This window comes from Chlorocebus sabaeus, chromosome 20 (assembly GCF_047675955.1).
Source record: "Chlorocebus sabaeus isolate Y175 chromosome 20, mChlSab1.0.hap1, whole genome shotgun sequence".
Lineage (NCBI taxonomy): Eukaryota > Metazoa > Chordata > Mammalia > Primates > Cercopithecidae > Chlorocebus > Chlorocebus sabaeus.
In genome coordinates this window covers 35,605,615-35,628,254 of record NC_132923.1, presented here as the reverse complement: position 1 = coordinate 35,628,254, position 22,640 = coordinate 35,605,615, and the positions used below count along the sequence as shown (strand labels likewise).

Genomic DNA, 22,640 nt, shown 5'->3' with positions numbered 1-22,640 from the left:
AATAAGTTGTATAATACATCACAAGGTGGTAAGTGTATTGGGAGTGAGTGCTGAGGTATTTACTAGCTCTTGTACCAAGCTTTATTTTTTTCTTTAGCCTTTGGGGATTTCAGTTTTCAGAGAGAAGGAAGAACTAGCAAAGGAGACTGAGAAAGACTGATAAGTGAGGTAAAAGGGCAGGCAGTGAATATTCTCTGGAAGCCAAAAGGGAAAATATACATATATATATGTTTAGTAGGCGGGAGTGACCATCTGTATTCTCACTGATAGGTGAAGTAGGAAGAGGCCTGAGAATTGGTATTAATGTGAGCAATGTGGACGTGACCTGGACAAACAGTTCTGGGGAAGTGTTGGGAAGCAAAAGATTGGTTGAAATGAGTTCAAGAGAGAAGTGAGAAAAAGGATTGTAGACAGCAAATATGGGTAACTCTTTTGAGGCTTTTTCTGTAAAGAAGAGTGGAGATTGGGAGCCCAAAAGGAGATGTAGGGCTAAGTAAAGGGTTCTTTTTTTGTTTTGTTTTGTTTTTGTTTTTGTTTTAAATAGCTTTAGGGGGTACAGGTGCAGTTTTGTTACTAGGATATATGCATAATAGTGAAGTTTGGGCTTTTAGTGCAACTGTCACCTGAATAGTGTACATTGTACCCAAAAGATAATTTCTCATGAGGTTTTTTCAAAGCTAGAAACAGCTACAGTGTGTTTGTATGCTAATAGAAGTGATCCAGTTGAGAGGGAGTAAATTGATAATACAGAAGATATTGGGGAGAATTTAGAGAGCAGTATCCTTGAGTAGCAAGTTCGTATCCAAAACAGAAGAGAGGACTTGGAGTGCAAAATAATTCCAATAGATAGTTATACTTGCTAGATTGTTTACTAATCATTTATCATAGGAGGATTTAGATAGGGTTGATGTATGAATTTCAGCTAGGAGCCAACCAGTCAAGCCAACCAGTCAAGGGAATTGTAATTCCCTTTCTACAGTTACTCTGTAATTACTCTGTAATTGTAGAAAGGGAACTGCATTTTTCTAAGTGTCACCTGGATATCTGGATAGGGTGTGTGACTGTTAACATGGCTCTTTTGTTGTTGTTGTTGTTGTTTTGTAGTGGTAAATGGAGATTCTTTTTGTAGCTTATGAATATATTTGTTTCTGAAATAATTCTTTTTTTTTTTTCAAAGCGAGATTTGTAAAAGAAAAGAATTACTTTCCTGAAATGTGTAGGGTGTTATTAGCTTGTTTGATTTTCTAACTTTTTTTTTTTTTTTTACTTTTCAGGCTGGAGTGAGGCAGCTCTATGTACAGATTGACTTTGCAGCCATGTAGTGAATGGAGAGAAATTATGCACCTTTTATGGACCAAATTTTTCTGGTACTGTACGATCCAAAACATTGTACCCAGCTTTTCAAAAGAGAGAAATTATCACTACAACTCCCGAGCACTAAGTAAACGGGGTAGAGTCAGCCATTTACACTCTGTGGGGAGTTCACAGCTAAGCGATCAGATTTAAGAGGATATCTCCTGGACTTTTGGTCTTTTCTTTTGTGCTCTTTCCTCCAAATCTTTTTGACTTCTGAGGTTTTTGGTTTAGGGTGTTGATTTGTCCTTTTTTCTTTCTTTTTTTGTTTTTGGTTTTTGTTTGTTTGTTTGTTTTCATGTTGAATGCCCACACCATCATCCTCTCATCCCAGCCAGTAAGAATTTCAGATTGTGGGCCTCCAGTCTTCTGGAATGTCTTCACTGAAGCTGCTGGAAACCACTGCTTTCATTCCCACAAAACCAGTATTACTTTTTTTTTTTAAAAAAAAAAGAAAGAAATTGGAAATCTGTTCTATAAGTAATGTCACAATTGTTGACGTTCTTCAGTATAATCATGTTTGTAAAATTGTTTGTACCTTGCAAACTTATGAACCAAACCATATTGGGTTTTCAAAGTGCCTTTGTATCCGAAAATGTATTTGCCAGCATAGAAATGTACCATCAAAAGTCATATATGGTTTATTTTTATTTTTTATTTTTTGAGATGGAATCTCGCTCTGTCGCCAGGCTGGAGTGCAGTGGCGTGATCTCAGCTCACTGTAACCTCCACCTCCCGGGTTTAAGCTATTCTCCTGCCTCAGCCTCCTGAGTAGCTGGGACTATGGACGTGTGCCACCACACCCAGATAATTTTTGTATTTTTAGTAGAGACGAAGTTTCACCGTGTTGGCCAGGATAGTCTCAATCTCTTGACCTTGCGATCTGCCTGCCTCAGCCTCCCAAAGTGCTGCGATTACAGGCGTGAGCCACCATGCCCGGCTATTTTTTTTTTTTTTTTTTTATGGATATTCTGTAATCTATACAAAGCAAGACTATTGCCAGTAATGTATACAAATTGTCTTTTTGTGTACTTCCAGCATAGGTTTGGATATATGAACATTTTTCTTTGATTGTTTTATCTTATCAGAAAATAAAAGCTCTTAATTTGCTTTTTAAAACAAATTTAATTATGACATTTTAAATTACTTCATGGACTGTGTTTTCAAAACTTTGCAAATTCATCTGTCACACAGAAAGTTTTGACTTAAAACATCTGCTGAATTTCAAATTTCTGTAAAAGCTACTGTATCTGTGATAAACTTCCCTGTATCTTTCCTTGCCATTTCTATGGATTTTATAATTAAAGAAAAAGGCATTGGAGACTGAAGGCAGAAATGATTGTGACAGTGCCGTTTGGCTTTTTCATTCTTCAAATGCCAAGTCATCCACTTTGTTTTCCTGTTTAGGCTTTGCACAAATACAATTGCTTTCAGGAATCCTAAAGTAGCATTTTATTGAGTTTGAATTATTAAAGGTACAGAGGAAATGTGGTGATGTAGAACTTTTCCTAACACAGGCATCTAGGAAGTTAGTACTAAGTTGATTTTCTAGGTTCTTATATATCTGAAAAATAAAATTGCAATTTGAGATAAGTGCTTGAACACTCTACTTAAGTATTCTCTGTGTTTTATGAATAGATAATCTGATTTTCCCATCATATTTCATTTTACCGTACATATTCACTTTTAACTTTAAAAAAATTGTAAATGTGGGAGAAAAACCCCTGCAGGATGGAAATGATGATTAAGAATGTAGATCAATAAGCAGAAATCCCTGTTGATTCTAAGTTTCAGAGTGTGCTTTCCCGTATTTCTGACCTACATCTATAAACTACTCTCTGTTAGGAGAACTAGACCACTTTCTTCATTCTTTTCTAAACTGCTGCAGATTGCCATGAAGTCTATCAATAGTCTCTTTTCTGCAGGCAAAGTAGTATTTTCTAAACATGTTTGCTTACTGCCAGGTGGTTTGAAAGCTATGATTTACTGCAGTAGTATCTGCTTAAAACAACTGTTGAGGTCTTTTAAGAGGGAAAGTTCAAAAGGAAGTGTCCTGATAATGGTACTGGTTTTTCTACAAATATAAGTAGTCATTTAGAAGTTTGCAACTACCACCAAGTCTGAGAGAACTCTGGGATATTTTGTGGGTTTTGGCATATTAGATAGAGAAAATGACAGATCTAGATGAAGGGAGATTTTGGATGTGTGCCTTTAAAAACTGAGTATGTATAACTACTGATATTTCACATATGGAGATATTTGAAGACCCAAGTCTGCCTTTCACAGAGCTCTCCATTCCAAGTTTAGTTTTTGTCAAAATATGAATCATTTTATTTGTACTATCAGTACACAAATGCATGAGTATGTTTATATAGTGTTAGACTGATGTGAATTTGCATTTGTTACATGATATTGCCAGCTCATATCAGTTAGCAAGTCAGCATTAACATTTATGCTTTAATTAAATGCCAGTATACCTATGTGTGCAGCAGTAAAAAATTAGTGAGAAAAAGCAACTTTTTTTGTCACTCTTAGGAAATATTTTGTCTTATTAGTGTTCTTGGCACATGTGTATTACTAAAGTTGATAATTCCAGTGAGAAATACTACCTGATTATTGTTATAAAATTAATTTACAATGTCCCTGATATTGGGCTAACTCTTACAAAAAAAAAAAAAAACAAAAACACACAAAAACCCCGTATCTGAATATAACTTAGCCAATATTTTTAAAATTCAAAATATTCTCTGGACAACAAGTTTATATTGCTCGGGGACAGTTTACCTTGCCTGGTAAACCTTCCCAAACAGAAATATAGCTATACTAGCTTTGGTTTTTTGGGTTTTTGTTTGTTTGTTTGTTTGTTTTAGATAGAATTTCACTCTTGTTGCCCAGGCTGGAGTGCATTGGCGCAATCTCAGCTCACTGCAACTTCCGCCTCCCGGGTTCAAGCGATTCTCCTGTCTCAGCCCCCTGAGTAACTGGGATTACAGGCACCCACCACCATACCTGGCTAATTTTTGTATTTTTAGCAGAGACAGGGTTTTACCATGTTGGCCAGGCTGGTCTTAAACTCGTGACCTCAGGTCATCCTCCTGCCTCGGCCTCCCAAAATGCTGAGATTACAGGCATGAGCCACCGTGCTCAGCCACGAGCTTTGGTTTTTTAAACACAGATTATATTCCTCAAGATGAAGGGCTTAACATATCCACAGCTTCCTCAGTTTGCTAACTCCCCATGCGTCTTTGTGAAGGACAGTATCTAGTTTATCTGTAGGTCAGTGTTCTTGTGCTGTCATTTCCCTTATATTTGGAATTTGTCAGCATTCCTGAAAACCTACACGTATATCAGTAACCAAAATGCTATGACTTTTTTGCACCTTTGTACAGCAGCCAAATCATGAACTCAAAATGTATTTGATCACAGTTCTATAATGTTTTTACCTACCTACTATGGAATAATCAGTTTTTACAGAGATTATTAATATGGTAGAACCCTGTTATGTAATGCCAAAATTTAAGAACCATATTTACATTGCTTAACATAGAATTTTACATCTAAGCAAGGACTGGCCTTAGAAGCAGTCTAGTTCTACCTCTCATTTTACAGATGAGAAAACCGAAGCCCAGAAAAGCTCTCATTTGCTCAAAGTCACAGAGATAATTAGTGGCAAAGCCAAAAAGATTCAGATCTTCTGACTGAAAGTCAGAATAGAGTTCTTTATACTCTATTATGCTGCCTCTCCAGTGTAATATTTGCCTTTCTGTAAATGGGATTAAATATGATTTGTAAATAAAGGACATCTAACCTCCTTTTTTTGGTACATTAAGGCACTTTATAAATGGACTTTTATTGTCTCATTTTTCATATATAATTATTTCCATAATATTCTTTATGGAAGATGTTGTAATTAATTTTAACTTTTTTACTCTTATAAAGCCAGTTCCTGACATTTTAAAAAATGATATCTGTAAAATGGATCCTTTTATGAGTGAATTTTTCTGTTAATTGCCCAAGGCTAAATCCATTGTAAGGATTGCTTAGTTTCTTTATTTTGTTTATGTTCTCTGAACTGGTATTTTTTTATAAACCAGGCTAATTCACAGGTCATTCCATTTCAGTCTTGTCATGTTGGCTTCCAGTCACTGGAAAAGCTTTTGCATTTTAAAGATTTTTAGAGCCATGCAAAACTGGGCATTAAATGTTGCATAAAACAAATCTTTTAAGTAAGGTAAAATGTTGAAGTCTTAACCAGAATTCCAAATACTAAATTCTAACTCTTCATAAAAGCATTACCTTTGGAAAGTTAAATTTTTTTTTTCCTTTCATCACCATCTTTGAAACAAATTATTTTCCAATTCATAAGAACTTTGGTAAAAAAAATAAATAAATAAAAGGAAATTATATTTTGTTTGGACATTCATTGGAAGGCTTGTTGAAGACATGATCCCCCAGAAGCCTTAGTGACCCAGATCTCAACCAGAGACTCAAGATAGCCTCAGATACAATGAAAGATTATGAATCCAAAAAAAAAAAAAAAAAAGGAGCAGAGGAGGACAGTTCTATTTAAAGCCAAATGGATGTGAGTCTGACTAGGGTGTCTTTGGTTTATATTTCCTAACTGCAGATTACACAGAAGGCAAGGTTAGTAAGTATTTATGTGCCAGATGCTTAGTGTGGCCTTCATGTTATTACATTTAAGCCTCAAATTTCTACAAAGGAATAATTTTGCATGATTTTATGATTGACAGAGCATTTTCAAATCTCCTCTAATTCTCATAACTTCTCTGTGAGGAAAGGATTTGTATCCTTTTTACAGATGAGGAAACTGTTTGGAGATAATTTAAGTGACCTGCCTGGGGAATATAGCCAGTAGTAGAGCACTGATTAATCAGGTGCTGACATCTGCTCTGCTTTGTGTATGTCATTCAGCAGTGCTTCAAAGATCCAAGAAGTTGTAGCAGATCTCATTAGACTCTCCTGTAAAATTAGTGAACAATCACCATGACAAAATTGGTATGGGGGAACAGTCATTATACATTATTCAGACTCATTCCTTCTTCCAGTGCCCTTATGCTTATTTCCTACCTTTACCATTGATCTTAAACTGTGCAGGCTAAAAAGAGGAACCAGAACTCCCTTAAGCACTTTTAAGACTATTTAAAAAATAGAGTTTTGTTGGTATTGCAGAGTAAGCTGCTTAAGGGACTAAATCAAAAGATAGTACCCTCTGTGGCCGTATGAAGAGAGAAACTGAACTTCTACCTGAGAGACCTTAATTTAGTTTATTAGGGAATTATCTTCCCCAAAAGTACAAGTAATTTTGTACTGCAGGAGAGGGATAAGTATATTTGATTTACATTACATTTTATGCACACCTTTCAAAACCAAGAAATATGTTGCATAAATAGTAGTAATCTATGCTTAAACTTAACATTTAATGTTGACTTCTTACAACAGCCTTGAAAATTATTTGTAATTGTGATCATGATGTTGGAAAGCTTGTAATAAAGAATATCTTTCTCTTATGCATTCTTTTATCCTCATGGATTTACATGCTCAGTAAATGGTTAACTAGTGAACATTTTAGATAGTTGTGTCAAAAGTAAGAGTTAGGGATAGGTAAAACCAATAATTTGCTGTTTTTTACAGAAGACATCTCAGCATTTCTTTGGCATTTTTGCACAAATAAATGACTATATATTCACCTTGGCCATTTTTTTTAAGTAGCCCTGTGAGCTGCTCATTCTTTTTCATATACAGTGGAAGTATAAAGATGTTACCCATTTTACAAATTGTTGGATCGGAATTTGACAGAATTGGGACTGTGGAACCTGGGTCACTTGAATTTTCTGTATTTTGTATGGCCAAGTCAGGAACCAGACAGTCTCCATAGTCTCCTTTGTTTTTATGGAAAACTGCCATATTCACATATTTCATTTATCCTGATGTATTGCCATCCAAAATGAAAGAGGTCTTTCTTGAAGGTACTTTAAAGACAACACTACATGTATTCAATTACTGATTTAAATATTCCCAGAATTATTTTTTACCTTTCTCTTTTTCCCCTCAAACACATTTTAGTAGCACCTCCCTCTATTTCTTCACTGATTTTTCATCTGTTTTCATTGTTACTTCCATTATAGAACTTCTACTTTATACTAGCAGGGAAAATTTTTTTATTTTGAATTTTAATGTTTGAATTTTGTTTATGTATTACATATTGTGCTACAGTTAGCCTCAATGAAAATTCTATTTTGAACTAGACATCCTGTCAATAGTTTGTCAAGTAACTTCATTGCTTCCCTTAATAGCAATTCAGTGAAATTTTTTCCCAAGTGATATTCCGCCCAACTTTGTGAGTTTGATAAACAGAATGAGTCTTTTATATTGGAAATACTGTGAATGGAAAATTGCCAAATCCCTTCTTAGTATATTTTAAACACCCCTACAACACTTTACCTCCCTGCCTTCAGTGGTGGTTAAACATATGGCCAAGTTAGAATTTGGGTTTGATTCTTTTGGTGAAGACTATGGCATCAAAACATTTCTTAAAATGTTTGAGTACAAGGCTAATTTATAATGTCAACTTTAAAAGACTATGTTGTGATTTGGTTTGAATATGCTGAAGTGAGCAATTATGATTTGCCCAAGTGCAATACAACAAATCTATAATGTATATTTCACATTTTCTACTTGAACTCATTCATGTATATATTTTGTTAAACTTCATATGTATTTAAAAAGAATCATGAACTGTATCAAAATTCTTTCAATAAAATTTCTGTTTAAAAATCTCTACCTGAATTGTGTCTGTCAATCAGTTTGATGAACTGAAATGAACACTGTGAATCTTACAGGTATTGGAATAGATTCTAGAGGACTTAAGGAATGAAAGGCAAAGAAGGATTCTCAGAGCCAAGAAACGGCAGAACTCATTAGGAGAGAAGAGATGGTAGGAGGTTGGAAGTTTCTCTACATTGTGAACAGCCTCATTGTGGCTCTTAGTCAGCATTTGACCTCATAAACATGTCTCAAAGTATTTACTTCCAGATATTTCCATCACTCCCAAATTGTTCTCTCATCTCAGTTTCTATGGATGACTTAGTCTTATATGACATGAAAGCCAAAGCATCTGATGTGAGCCTCTATTATCCTTCCAAATTTTTCTCTAGTTAGAAGCAATTCCTTTTTAAAATAACTTCTTCCACAATATCTCAGGCACCACTCATGTCACCTTCCTTCTCAAATGTCTTCTTACCAAAGCAGCTTCTTTACTATCAATCTCTGCCGTACTTCAAGGCTTTATCCTCAGCATGTCTGCTGTCAGATTCCTTGTATGTGGTCTACATTTGCTGCTTCTACCTCCTTTCTAACCATTTCCATAGCTCCTAGTAGTATAGCTTCACTCCTATCTTGTAGAAGTTGCTTCAAGGCCATCAGTGGCTTCTTGTCACATTCATGGCAGAACTACCAGCATATCCCATTCAAAATTGAAGAAAACAAATCTTTCCCATTCAATTCTCAACTACCAATTAGTCGGAATTCTTCATAGAATTCTTAGAAAACTGAGCAATGCCTTTATCCCCTCCATTTCCTGAATCCCTTATCATAAAATGTCTTTCTTCCTTTGAAATTGTTTACATTCTTTTCCATTCCCACTGCCCTATTCCAGGATTTCACTGATGATTGCAAGAAGAATCACTTTCCTTGTCCAGCTCTAGTCACCTCCATTCCAGCCCCCACCCAAACAATTCTGGCTTTGGCAGAGAGTACAAGGAATTTTTGTTGAATCCAACTTTTGTCCAGGCGCTTTTGAAACATTTGTCCTGTCCTGGCTTCCTGAATGCCTGGGGCTGGCCCCTCTGCATACCTGCTAGATTGAGACTCCCTACCTAGCCTATGTCCTCTGGAATTAGCCTCTGGCCGAATTCTACAGTGGCCTGTCAACACTCCTACAGAGCAGTCTCTTCTGTTTATACACTGGGTTAGGAAGTTGTTTGGTACAGTACTGCACCGGCCAATGTTACGTAGAGTTTTGGTTTTCCTAACCACAGAAGCCACCCTCTGTTACACTGGTCTTGCTTTCCTAGTTTCCACTTGCAGTCCTCTAGCTCAGGAATCTTGAGTGGCTCTCTAATGCTTATCAAGTGTAAACTCTTCTGAACAACTTTCGAAACTTAAATGCATTTCTTTCCCTCCTTATTAAATCAAACCCTTGATTATGGCACCAAACTTTTCATTAGTCTAGAGCAAAAATAACAGCAGAGACAAAGAGGAGCAAACTGGTTCAATAGGTGTAGACAGAATGATAGCAATTTACTATTTTTTTCCATTCTTTCCAAAAAAAAAAAAAAAGGAAACAGCATTTTAATTGGATTCTCGTTCATTAAAACATTATCAGGTCATCCAGTTCTACTTTGAGGCAAAAAAAAAAAAAAATCTACCATGAAATTCAGGCTTAGCACATGCTGCTACCAACATTTAAATTCACAATTCAAATTTATCTGCTAATGTTAACAGTAAGAAATGCATAGTCTGGCACAGTGTAGGCAAGGCAATTTATTGAAAAAATGGATGATTTTTGCTTTTTAATATAAAGTTTAACTCCTCTTTGAAAAGTGATTCTGTATGAATTGTTAAAGTGAATAATACTCTTTGTGAGAGAGCAACTGCCGAAACTAAAGAATAAAACAAAATAATACAAAGACATTATAAAAAGTATTTCCTGAACGTAGCCACCAAATGGCATTTTTTAAATGTGGTATTTTTTAAGTAAACAAGATGTTCAGATTCACATATAAGCAGGAGCACTTTCATAGCAATTAAGGCTTGGCTTGGCCATTTGGCTTGGACTTTTGAGTATGTCATTTTGACTTGTAAAATTACAAATAAAGTAAGGTCCATCTGATGAGCCGTTGCTGTCTTCCAGCCTAGACAATAGGTTAGATCATAATGTTCAGCTTTACAGGGTTTATTGTCCCGTATGTGCATCATACTACTTTCCCCATGAGCAATAATTTGTACATAGGTCATGTCGGTTTCTACAGACTTCAAAAGAAGGCAAAGTTACTACATTTGTTGTTAACATTAGTTGGAGGGAAGACTTCCCACTGCCTTCCAAAAGCTTCCCCCCCAAGCAATCCTGTGGTGGTGGCCAACAGTTATGGAAGCCCACAGGAACTAAAACTTTGAGGGAGGGGAATATTTCTGTTTGGTCGAGTTATGGTTTTAAAAGGGTACAGCAACCCTGTTGCTTTTATTCTCTCTGTACCCCCTCCACATGGGTCAGAATGCAGGCCCAGTCATGAAGGTATGAAATAGCAACAGAGTAGAGTAACTAGATCCCCAAGTTTCTGGCCAGAGGACCAACCAAGAAAGGGAGCCCAGGGAACCAGGAAGTAGTGGAGAGATTATGGAGTGGGAGGAAACTAGGAAAGCAATCTCATAAAGTTGTTTATGAACGCCAAGGATCATCTTCAAATCACTAATGCTTGGATCTGGTTCTACTTAGCCTTGAGAATCTTGAGAACTAAACTATCCAACAGACTACTTTGTAAGTCCCAAACTGCATGCCACAAACTTGAAATAGATCCAAAGAGAACTGCAGTCTTTGAAAACTGAACTTACACTGGAACTGTAGCCCATAAAGAGCAATCTGATAATTGTATCCCGAACCTAACAGGTTGGTTGCCTGCTAAAACAAAAAGATTGATATTCTCCATTAAATCTGAACAAGACCCAGCAACTCACAAGGTAATATTCAAAATGCCAAGCTATAATCCAAAATTACTTGACAAAGTGCTGCAAAAATTTCAACTTACAGAAAATCAATAGATGCTAAAACTGAGATATCAATCTTAGAATTAGCTAACAAAGACCTTAAAGTAGATATTTAAAATGCTCAAACAAGCAATACAAAAATGCTATATGAAATGCTCAGACACCTACAGAAAAATACGTGACAAAGAAATCACAAATAATCTTGCAACAAATGTTAAAATAAAAAACAGAAGATACAAAAATAACCAAATGGAAATTTTAGAACAGTAACCAAAATTTTAAAAACATACAGAATGGACTCAACGGCAGAATGGAGAAGACAGAAAAGAGTCAGTGAATTCATAGATAGATAAAAATTATCAGCTCTGGGCAACAGAGAAAACAGACTGCAATAACAACAATGAACAGAGCTCAGGAACCCGTGGGACAGTAAGAAATGTCTAACATTTATATTTATCGGAATTTCTCAAAGACAGGATAAAGTATATAGTGCTGAAGGAAGATCTGAAGAAATAATGGCTGTAAACTTCCCAAGTTTGGTGACGTACACCTAGAGTCAAGAAGTTGGGCAAACCCAAAACAGAATAAACCCCAAAATGTCCACACCATCTCAAACAATTCCAATCAAAATCTCACAAGCTCTTTTGTATATGTCAACAAGCTCATTCTAACATTTATATGGAAAGGCAAAGGAACTAGAATAGCTAAAACTACTTTGAAAAAAGAATGTTAAAGGAACCACACCACCTGTTTTTAAGATTTACCATAAAGCTAAAGTAATTAAGACAGCATAGTATCACAGAAGGGAGAGACACACAGATCAATAGAACAGCAAGAGTTCAGAAAGAGACCTACATAAATATGGCTTAATGATTTTTACAATGGTGCAGAAACAATTCAATGGAAGAATAGTCTTCTTATCAAGATGTTGTAACTAAACATCTACATGCCACAAAAAAAAAAAAAAAAAATGAGTGTGAATCTAAAACTCACTTCATACAAATATTGAGTCTGTTGAATTTGGTGATGGGATCTTAGACATGGCAACAGAAGCATAATCCATATAAGAAAACACAAACTGGATTTAATCAAAATTTAAAACGTTTGCTTTATCAAAAATGGTTAAGGGAATGAAAGGACAAGCTACAGATGGGGAGAAAATATTTGCAAGTCATGTATCTCACAAAAGCTTTTATCCAGAATATGTATCAAACACTCAAAATTTAACCATATGGAAACCATCCAATTTAAAAGTAGGCAAAAGACATGAAGAGATGCTTCATCAAATAGGATATAAGAATGGTGAATAAGCACACGAAAAGATGATCCACATCATTAGGAATTGGGAAATACAAATTAAAACCACAACAAAGACACCACTGCGGCCGGGCACAGTGGCTCACACCTGTAATCCCAGCAATTTGGGAGGCCGAGGCAGGCAAATCACCTGAGGTCGGGAGTTCGGGACCGGACTGACCAACACGGAGAAACCCTGTCTCTACTAAAAATACAAAATTAGCTGGGCGTGGTGGCACGTGCCTGTAATCCCAGCTACTTGGGAGGCTGAGGCATGAGAATAGCTTGAACCCAGGAGGCAGAGGTTCTGGTGAGCCGAAATCATGCCATTGCACTCCTGCCTGGGCAACAAAAGCAAAACTCTGTCTCAAAAAAAAAAAAAAAAAAAAAGACACCACTACACACCTATCGGGATAGTTCAAAATACTGCCAATATGAAGTGCTGGCAAAGATAATACAATGCTGGCGAGAATGCAAAATGTACAAGCACTTTGGAAATCATTTTGGCAGTTTCTTATAAAATTAGGTGCACACTTAATCATGTGATCCAGCATTCCCTCCGGATATCAGGCAAAAACCTGTTATGTTAATGTTTTAACAACTTTATACATAATCGCTAGAAAGTGGAAACAAACCAGTTGTCTCTCAAATAGTGAATGGATAAAAATGGATAAACAAACTGTAGTCTATCCATATAGGAGAACACTACTTAACAATAAAGAGAAATGAACTAGAGGAATGAATATAAAGGGAGAGTGGGAGATCTTGTGGGTGATGAAACTGTTCTGTATCTGGATTATGGAATGGGGTTTCACTACATGATAATTTTAAAGAACTTTATAGTATTAAAGAGCTAAACACTATTAAATAAATAAATGTATGCAGCCTTCAGGTATTTCAACTAACACTGGGATTTCACTACTGTTCATCCTTTCCCTGCTGAGTAATGCAGTGTTCATTTTACAATTTCATTAAATTGAGATTAAGTTACATACAGAACAGGATTGCCAGATTTAGCAAACAGAGGAACCTAGTTACGTTTCATCTCAGATAAAAATTTGGTAGGTTCCCTACTAATACCCTTGGTAGCTTTTTTCTTTTATCCTTGGTTTTTATCAGTTTTACCTGTTGTGTTAGGTATGATTTTCTTTATTTTATTTCACTTGGGGTTCACTCAGTTTATTGGATCTGTTGAGTTGACAGCTTTTTGGGTTTGACAGAATTTGGGGTAATTCTGGCCTGTAAGTTACTTATATTTTCTTCTGCCCTATTTTCCTTCTATTCTTCTAGAAATCCAGTTATGTAAGTTAAATTGCTTGATATTTCCCCAAATGGCATTGAGGCTCTGTGCTGTTTTCCTTCTAATCTTTTCTTCTCTCTTCCTCAGATTGGACAATTTCTTTCATGTATCATCTGTATTCTCCAGTTAAACCCGACCTTTTTTTTTTTTTAATGTTTCCACTTTTGGGGTGAGATATATACTTATATGCATTCATTACAACCACACTACCTTTTCTTTTCTTTTTTGTTTTTCTTGAGACGGAGTCTGGCTCTGTCGCCCAGGCTGGAGTGCAGTGGCCGGATCTCAGCTCACTGCAAGCTCTGCCTCCTGGGTTTACGCCATTCTCCTGCCTCAGCCTCCGGAGTAGCTGGGACCACAGGCGCCTGCCACCTCGCCCGGCTAGTTTTTTTTTTTTGTATTTTTTAGTAGAGACGGGGTTTCACCGTGTTAGCCAGGATGGTCTCGATCTCCTGACCTAGTGATCTGCCCGTCTCAGCCTCCCAAAGTGCTGGGATTACAGGCTTGAGCCACCGCGCCCGGCATCACACTGCCTTTTCTTCCATGAACATAGTTCTAAAAACTGCTTTAAAAATAACCTTGTCTGCTAATTCCACTATCACCTAGTTTATGTTAGGATTTTTTTTTTTTTCTATTATCTGCTCTTTTTTTAAAACTATAAGCTGTAAGCCGTATTTCCTTATTTCTTTGGATACCCTATAGCATTTTATTGTATTCAGGTCATTGTTTATATGTTATGCAGATTCATTTTATTATACTCTGAAGAGTGCTAAGCTTTGATCTCATTTAAATTATTGGCTAATCACCTTGATTTTACATTATGTTAAAGGTTTTATCCTTAGTTTTAGCATAAATCTTTAGTCTTGTGCACAGCCTTTATTAATACATGGCCATTCTGGGGGTTTGGGAAGCTCAAAGTTCTATCAAGCCCTTCTAACTTGTCAGAATTCAAACTTGAAACTCTGTCTTCTGTTGCAAAAGAAAACAGCCATCTCTGTTCAGCTTCTTGAGCCTTCCAACTGTGGCTTTTCACCAAGGTCCATGGAGTCTTCCTGGGGCCTGCACGGTTCGAGAGTTAGCTAAGGATTCAAGGAGAGATCATATGCAGACAGGAAGCCTCCTCCATTTCTGACACCTTCATTTCTAGGATCTGCTGCTTTAATTTTCAGTCCTTCTAGCAGCCCTTAATTCCATCCTAACACCTCAAGCCAGTAAGACCGCAACTTTCTCTTGAGTTCTAGCCATGCCTTACCACACAGTCTGGGAATGACCTAAGGGGAAAAAATCATATATAGTTCACAGCTGGTTTCAGTGACTCCCTAGAGTTTTTAGACCATTGTTTATTATATTTTGTCCACAGTTTATAATTGGGAGGGTTTGGACATTACAAGCTATAACACCATTACTAAAACCAGAAGTTCTTCATTTTATAGTTCTTAAATGTTTAGTTTAACATATGAGAACAAAATAATATACAACTGGTATTTAAATGTACTTGGCTCTCTCCGCTTCTGTGTCTAACAGATTGAAAATGACACCAGGCATGGTGGCTCATGCCTGTAATCCCAGCACTTTGGAAGGCTGAGGCGGGTGGATCACTTGAGGTCAGGAGTTCAAGACCAGCCTGGCCAACATGGCGAAACCCTATCTCTACTAAAAATAGAAAAAAAAAAAAAAAAGCCAGGCATGGTGCCGCATGACTGTAATCCCAGCTACTCGGGAGGCTGAGGCAGGATAATCGCTTGAGCCTGGGAGACAGAGGTTGCAGTGAGCCAAGATTGCACCACTGCACTCCAGCCTGGGCTACAGAATGAGACTCTGTCTCACAAAGAAAGAAAAAAAGAGATGTTTCACATATATATGTAAATATATTTTATCTCGAAGTAAAATAAGTCGAATAATCTTTAGCTAATTGATGAACCCAGGGAGTAGGGAAATCTTTGTTCAACTTCCAATGGATTTATTAAGGGCTCAGAAAAATTGGTTAGGCCATGGAAATACTTAGAGTTGAACCAAGTGAACTAGCATATTAAGAAAGCTATTTCTATTCAGAATTGACAAAAAATATAAAACTCTTTGGTCATGAAATAGAATGACCTGTGGTCATAAATGGAGTGTTATTTAAAACTAGTAAGATGTGTGACTACTCGCACATATACAATGGCGTATTAACTGAGTTAAGTGATATGGCATATCTTGACTAATCCATTGTTGCCTTCAAACTTACATTTTTACAAATTTTATTTTGTAGTCAGCGAGTTTTCCATTTGTCTGCTTGGATGTGAAAGATGCTATTTAAAACCAAACAGCAACTGTACAAGACTGGCTGAACATTTATAATTAAACAATTACATGACCTCCAAAATACAGCAGAATATGAGCCACATAATTAGGATGTCAGCTAACCAAGACAGTGAACTGAGAAGAATGCCATTTTGTGGCATGTGCTCAGCTGAGCTTTAAGTCAGACTGCTGGATGGAAATGTACTCTTTCTACCTTTGTTTATATACAGTAATACCAGCTGCTGTCAGGACAACTCATGCAGTCAGGACAGCTAACTTTTTTAAAAAGAAGAAAATTATAAACATATTTTGTGAATGTTTACTAATCTCTTATTTGCTTTTCTTGGCACTCATAACTTCTACCCTTTAAACTGAGATTCAAGTGATTCAAATTCCAGTTACCTCTAAGTTATATTCTGTTAACAACCATCTTGTATAAATTGGTTTCATAAATAAAAACTGCTCTTAAATGATTCTGTCAGTGGATATCTATCCACAAGCTTTCCAGCCTGGTCTGCTCTATGTGTGTACATCCTGAAAAGTTGCCAAAATAGCAGCAACAACTGATGATATCATAGGGAAAAAACTCACTGCCACAGGAAACCAAGCATTGTTGAGTCAACTTCTTTTTGGTCGCTTGTTTTATACTTGCTAGATAAGCCAAAAGACCTGTTTGTTACACAAATGTGCATGCATCCATGTATTAGTCCATTCTCACACTGCTAAAGAAACACCCGAGACTGGGTAATTGTAAAAGAGGTTTAACTGACTCACAGTTCCACGTGGCTGGGAAGGCCTCAGGAAACTTACAATCATGGTGAAAGGCACCTCTTCACAGAGTGGCAAGAGTGAGAATGAGAGCCAGTAGGGGAAATGCCAGACGCTTACAAAACCATCAGATCTCATGAGAAGTCACTATCATGAGACTAGCATGGGGGTAACCACCCCCCATGATTCAATTACCTTCCACAACACCTGGGGATTATGAGGATTAAAATTCAAGATGCGACTTGGGTAGGGATACAGCCAAACCATATCAATCCATATATGGTTGAAATTTAAATCAGACAATAGTAAATATCTATGTTCAAAGTCCATCCATGCTTTGAGATTCTGAGCTATTTTCTGGTATGGAAAAGAGATTTAGCATCTCCATCTCCATTGGATGTATGCTGCCTCCTGTGATGATCAAGGAATGCAATGGTTCTCCCAAGTCCACCGTACACATTTGCTGTAAAGTGCCTGCTGCAATTTTCTGGTCGTCTGCTCCAACCCTGGCTAAGCCAACACAAAGTGTCTCCTCGGTGATTGCTATTAAAAAAAAAAAAAAAGATACTGTCATTCAATTCAGCAAATGCATCATCCTGTCCAACAGTCAAACAAACATCAGTACCACAAGTACATTTCAAGAAGCCCCAAATATCTTAAATCTCTTTTGCCACTTATGGACCAGTTATCCATTAATTCATCCAAGGGATTTTCTAAATCATTTGTATTACCTAATATTATAAAAGAGTACTTTCAAACTTTACCCTTTTCAGAGTTCCAAAGACTTACATTAAGCTTTTAGGACTTGACAGGCTATACTTATACTCTACAACTGCATAGCATTTGTTTTAAAATAAGTTCTGAGTAAACAATGTTTATTACACACTTATGTTTTTAATAACTTACTTATGTTCACATTGACCTAGCTATACTGAAGAAACCATGAGATTATGAAATAAATTCACAGATTTGAGTTTCTCCCTTGCCAATGTGATAAACTTCAGTTTTCTGTTTTTAAAATGTAATACTCTCTCTTTTAAATCATGGTAATGAGAGCTAAGATAGTAGATACGAGACTAGTAGATTATAGATTCCTTAACAAATAATGAGCATTTGGCATGATTTATGTCTTTAAGTTCAAAAGAGCCAGCCTTAATGAGCTTTAGTATTATTGACCCTGGTGCTACTGCTAAAGAGCTGACCCTTTAATGGTTGTATTGTTTAGTTGGGAAAGGGGTCTTGATTGAACAATGATCAAAAGGGGGCAAATGATTTATCCAAGGACAAACGGGAATGCAAGCAACCTCTGTACAAAGTTATGGATATAGAACAGCCTTGCAGACTATTTGTTTCACGACTGTAACATGGCCTACTAATGAGAATAAAATAAGCAACAATCACTCAAGAATCTCTTGACCAGGCGCAGTGACTCACACTTGTAATCCCAACATGTTGGGAGGCTGAGGTGGGCGGATCACTTGAGCTCAGGAGTTCGAGACCAGCTGGGCAACATGGTGAAACCCCATCTCCACTAAAAATACAAAAAAATTAGCCAGGCGTGGTGGCATGCAGCTGTAGTGGCTACTCAAGTGGCTGAGGTGGGAGGACGACTTGAGCCCGGGAGGCAGAGGTTGCAGTGAGCCATGATTGCACCACTGCACTGTAACCTAGGCAACAAAGCAAGACCCCATCTCAAGAAAAAAAAAAAAAGAATCACAGTGGGTCGGGCGCGGTGGTTCACACCTGTAATCCCAACACTTTGGGAGGCTTTGGGAGGCCGAGGTGGGAGGATTGCTTGAGCCAAGGAGTTTGAGAACAGCCTGGGCAATATGGTGAAACTCTGTCTCTACCAAAAACACACAAAGAAATTAGCCAGGCATGGTGGCATGCACCTGTAGTCCAGCTAAGGTGGGAGGATCACTTGAGCCCAGGAGGTGGAGGCTGCAGTGAGCTGAGATCACGCCTCTGCACTCCAGCCTGGGTGACAAAGTGAGACCCTGTCTCGAAAAAAAAAAAAAAAAAAGAGAGAACCTCCCATAAAGATTTACTGACAATAAACATTATTATTATACACCACACACTGTGTCTACATATTAGGAATATAATAACAAATTTTCTCATATTTACCCTGAAGAAAACTATTCCTAGTCTCAGTGTTAAGAATGAAAAGAGGCAAAATAAAAGTAGGATAAGTATATTTTTGCAGGACAGATCTCACCATTGATTAGGGATAACATGATAGATACATTTTACAAAAATATTTATATTCTAATATATTTATATCAAATGTGACTGATGTTTGTGAAAAATCCTCACATTCTGGAACGGTGTTAATTACACTATAAAAGAATGCCAATTTTTTTTTCTTTCAGTACAACTTGAAGCCTATGGGATTAAAGTTGGACAAAAATGACAAGAAATAGTACAATACGAAAACACTGACTCTTGCTTCCACAGTGGTATAAGTCAATATTAAGTCATATACACATCTACATGCAGCAACAGAGGAATAATATGAGAGCCCTTCTAGGGTCTTGAGTACCTGGTTCTTCTCCTCGTATTCTTTGATTTTGAATAATCTCCAGAAGCTGCTGGGCTGCTTGGTTTACACTCATATACCGTGGAGGTTCATAGATCTTCCTTCCCCTATAGGTAGAAAACTAGATGCCACTGTTCTTAGCCATTAAACTACATAATACGTTATTAATGCAATTACTCTCCTAGGTATACTCAAGTACCACAGTCTACATTCTGTTTGATATTTTTTACATATACTCACTTTAAGCATACACAAAAGCATGATGATTGTTCATTTCTTAAGCTTTTTCATTGTTCAACTTTCCTCTCACTGAAATGATGGCAGGAACACATAAAGATAGATGTCTAAATGAAAGTTATCTTTATCCAAAGTGATACCTTTGGCAAAAACAATTCAAAATAAGTGGCAATTTGGTCTATACTCTAGCTTAATCAGGTTTAGTGTCCTTTTTATGGCCATTTTTAAACCACATTTCTTCTTTTCACTGTTTCCTCTAAGAAAAGTAAACTAAAGCATCTTGGATGCTTAAAAGTCTCAGGTGATGTTTATTTCTGTATGCCTCAAAAGCCTATCAGGCTTGCCGAATTATCATATTAATAAAAATATAGCTATTGCAGGTCACGTGTGGTGGCTCATGCCTGTAATCCCAGCATTTTTTTTTTTTTTAATTCTAGCATTTTGGGAGGCCGAGGTGGGTGGATCAAAGGTCAGGAGTTCGATACCAGCCTGACCCACATGGTGAAACTCCATCTCTACTAAAAATTAAAAAATTAGCTGGGCTTGGTGGTGCATGCCTGTAATCCCAGCTACTCAGAAGACTGAGGCAGGAGAATCAATTGAATCCGGCAGATGGAGGTTGCAGTGAGCTGAAATCACACCACTGCACTCCAGCCTGGGTGACAAAGTGAGACTCTGTCACAAAAAAAAAAAAAAAAAAAAAAATACATATATACACACACACACACACACACACACACACACACACATATACACACATATATATAGCTATTGCGGTTTACAATACAGTTCATATAGATTATTTTAATGACTCTCAAAACAATTCTCCAAGTCAATGCTATCCAATAGAAATATAAATGAAGCCACATATATAATCAAGTTTTCTAGTAGCCATATTAACAAAAAAGTTTGTAAAAAGGCAATTTTTTTTTTTTTTTTTTTTTTTTTTTTGAGCCAGTCTCACTGTGTTGCCCAGGCTGCAGTGCAGTAGTGTGAGCTCAGTTCACTGCAACCTCTGCTTCCCGGGTTCAAGCAACTCTCTGCCTCAGCCTCTCAAGTAGGTGGGATTACAGGTGCACGCCACCATGCCTGGCTAATTTTTTTTGTATTTTTAGTAGAGACGGGGTTTCACCATCTTGGCCAGGCTGATCTCGAACTCCTGACCTCGTGTTCCAACTGCCTCGGCCTCCCAAAGGGTTGGGATTACAGGCATGAGCCACCACGCCCAACCAAAAAAGGCAAAAATTTTAATAATATATTTTATTTAATCCAAAATGTTGTAATTTAACACCTACTCATATAAAAATTATTAAAGAGATTGTTTTTATATTAAGTCTTTGAAATCTGGTATGTACTTACAGCACATCTTAATTTGGATATTAAATTTTCACTGGAAATAGTTGATCTGTATTTAAATTTCATCAAATTTATAGTTGTAGAAGTAGATTTATATACTAAAGCTGTTTCAAACATACTTAAAAGTTTTCCAACAACAAGAGTATCATTTTTTAATTAATTAAAATTAAATGAAAAATTCAGTTCCTCAGTCACATTAACCACATTTCAAATGCTCCTTAGTCACAAGTGGGTAGTGGGTACTGTATTAGACACTGCCTCTCTAAGTAAAAAAGGATTGGTACTATCATTATACATATGAAGAAAATAAGGCTCAGAGATGGAAGTAATTTGCCCAAGAGCACTCAAGTAGAGGCAGAGTCAGGACTCAAACCCATGTCTTTTTTTTTTCTCACTCTGTTACCTAGGCTGGACCACAGTGGCGTGATCTCAGCTCACTGCACCTCTGCCTCCCAGATTCAAGCGATTCTCGTGCCTCAGCCTCCCAAGTAGCTGAGACTAAAGGCACGTGCCACCACACCCAGCTAATTTTTCCCTTTTTAGTAGAGATGGGGTTTCACCATGTTGGCCAGGCTGGTCTTGAACTCCTGGCCTTGAACAATCCACCTGCCTCAGCCTCCCAAAGTGCTGGGACTACAGGCGTGAACCACCGCCCAGTCTCACACCCATGTTTTCAGAATCCCAATGCATTAATTCATTCCACAAACACTGAGTGTCTGTTAGATGCTAACCACTGTTCTCAGTGTTTAATCTACAAGATATATTGCTATTTCTACTCTATTATACTCCTTATCATTTCATAAGAATAAAAATGTTTAATGTTCACACTGTTAATGAGAGCTCATTTTCAACCATCTTTAGAACTCAGGTCATTTAAGTAGAATTTATTGAATTGTTCAAGGAAATAAAACAGATGTATGCATTCTCAGAATAATAACTTACTTGATTAGATTTTCCAAAGACTGCTCCTTTACTTTGATGTCTGTAGGAAGTAAAAATAGGTCTTTTAATTTAATTAAAAACTTTATCCAAAACCCTATGTGTAAACCTCAGTTAAGAGTCACCTAAATTTTGGGGGAACATTCTTCCCTCACACTTTAATTAGCCACTTTGTTACAGTAACATAGACAAGAATGGAAGCTTGTGGTTGTGCCACTAGTTAGAAAACAAACATGAGCTTGGCCCTGAGACCATCCTGCTAACATCTAATTTCCCTGGAAAAGAAGACAAAGGAAAGAATTAGATAAACATTGGCAAATACACTACTAACAGCTAATCACAATCTTTGTTTTCATTTCTGCCAGCTAGTAACTGCACAGACCCCACTGAAAGGCCTTCGATAGATGTAAGTAGGAAAAAAATCTTTTCCACATTTAAAAAAGTCTTTCGCTTTCTTATGAATGTTAACACATGCCATAATTTTGAATAAATACTTTAATTCTAAGTATTCATGCTTTTAACAGGGATTTGAGCACCAACTGTATGTCAGACACTGTGCCAGAGACTGGGAGACCACAGGGACCTGACCAGATATAACCTCTGCTCTCAAAAAGCTTGACAGTCCAAGCATCACAAATATTTGATTCGGTATACTTTTTAATCACTAATGCTTAACTGAACTATTTGGTAAAGGTAAAAAAGCAGAATCACTCTACATCCTCAAAGGAACTCAGTATACAACAGCAACAGCTGCTTCCTGCTTTACATGCTGAAAACAAATGGTTC

At 36.9% G+C, this 22,640-nt stretch overlaps 2 protein-coding genes across 3 annotated transcripts in view; one reads left to right on the top strand and one right to left on the bottom strand.

Moving 5' to 3' along the window:
- SLC30A7 (solute carrier family 30 member 7) overlaps window positions 1–8,154 on the top strand; it is an 84,779-nt gene extending 76,625 nt beyond the window's left edge. The window contains exons 11-12 of one of the 2 annotated variants that reach the window (XM_007977801.3): window positions 1,275–1,367; window positions 1,688–8,154. In XM_007977801.3, coding sequence (XP_007975992.1) covers window positions 1,275–1,322 — 48 coding nt within the window. In that variant the 3' untranslated portion in view covers window positions 1,323–1,367; window positions 1,688–8,154. Of the gene's footprint in view, window positions 1–1,274 lie in introns of both variants that reach the window. The other variant, XM_007977800.3, reaches the window with a different exon arrangement.
- DPH5 (diphthamide biosynthesis 5) overlaps window positions 1,687–22,640 on the bottom strand; it is a 49,959-nt gene continuing 29,005 nt past the window's right edge. The window contains exons 6-8 of the mRNA XM_007977803.3: window positions 21,858–21,897; window positions 19,326–19,429; window positions 1,687–17,326 (exon numbers count right to left, since the gene is read on the bottom strand). Of these exons, the coding sequence (XP_007975994.2) occupies window positions 17,103–17,326; window positions 19,326–19,429; window positions 21,858–21,897 (368 nt within the window). The 3' untranslated portion in view covers window positions 1,687–17,102. The remainder of the gene's footprint in view (window positions 17,327–19,325; window positions 19,430–21,857; window positions 21,898–22,640) is intronic.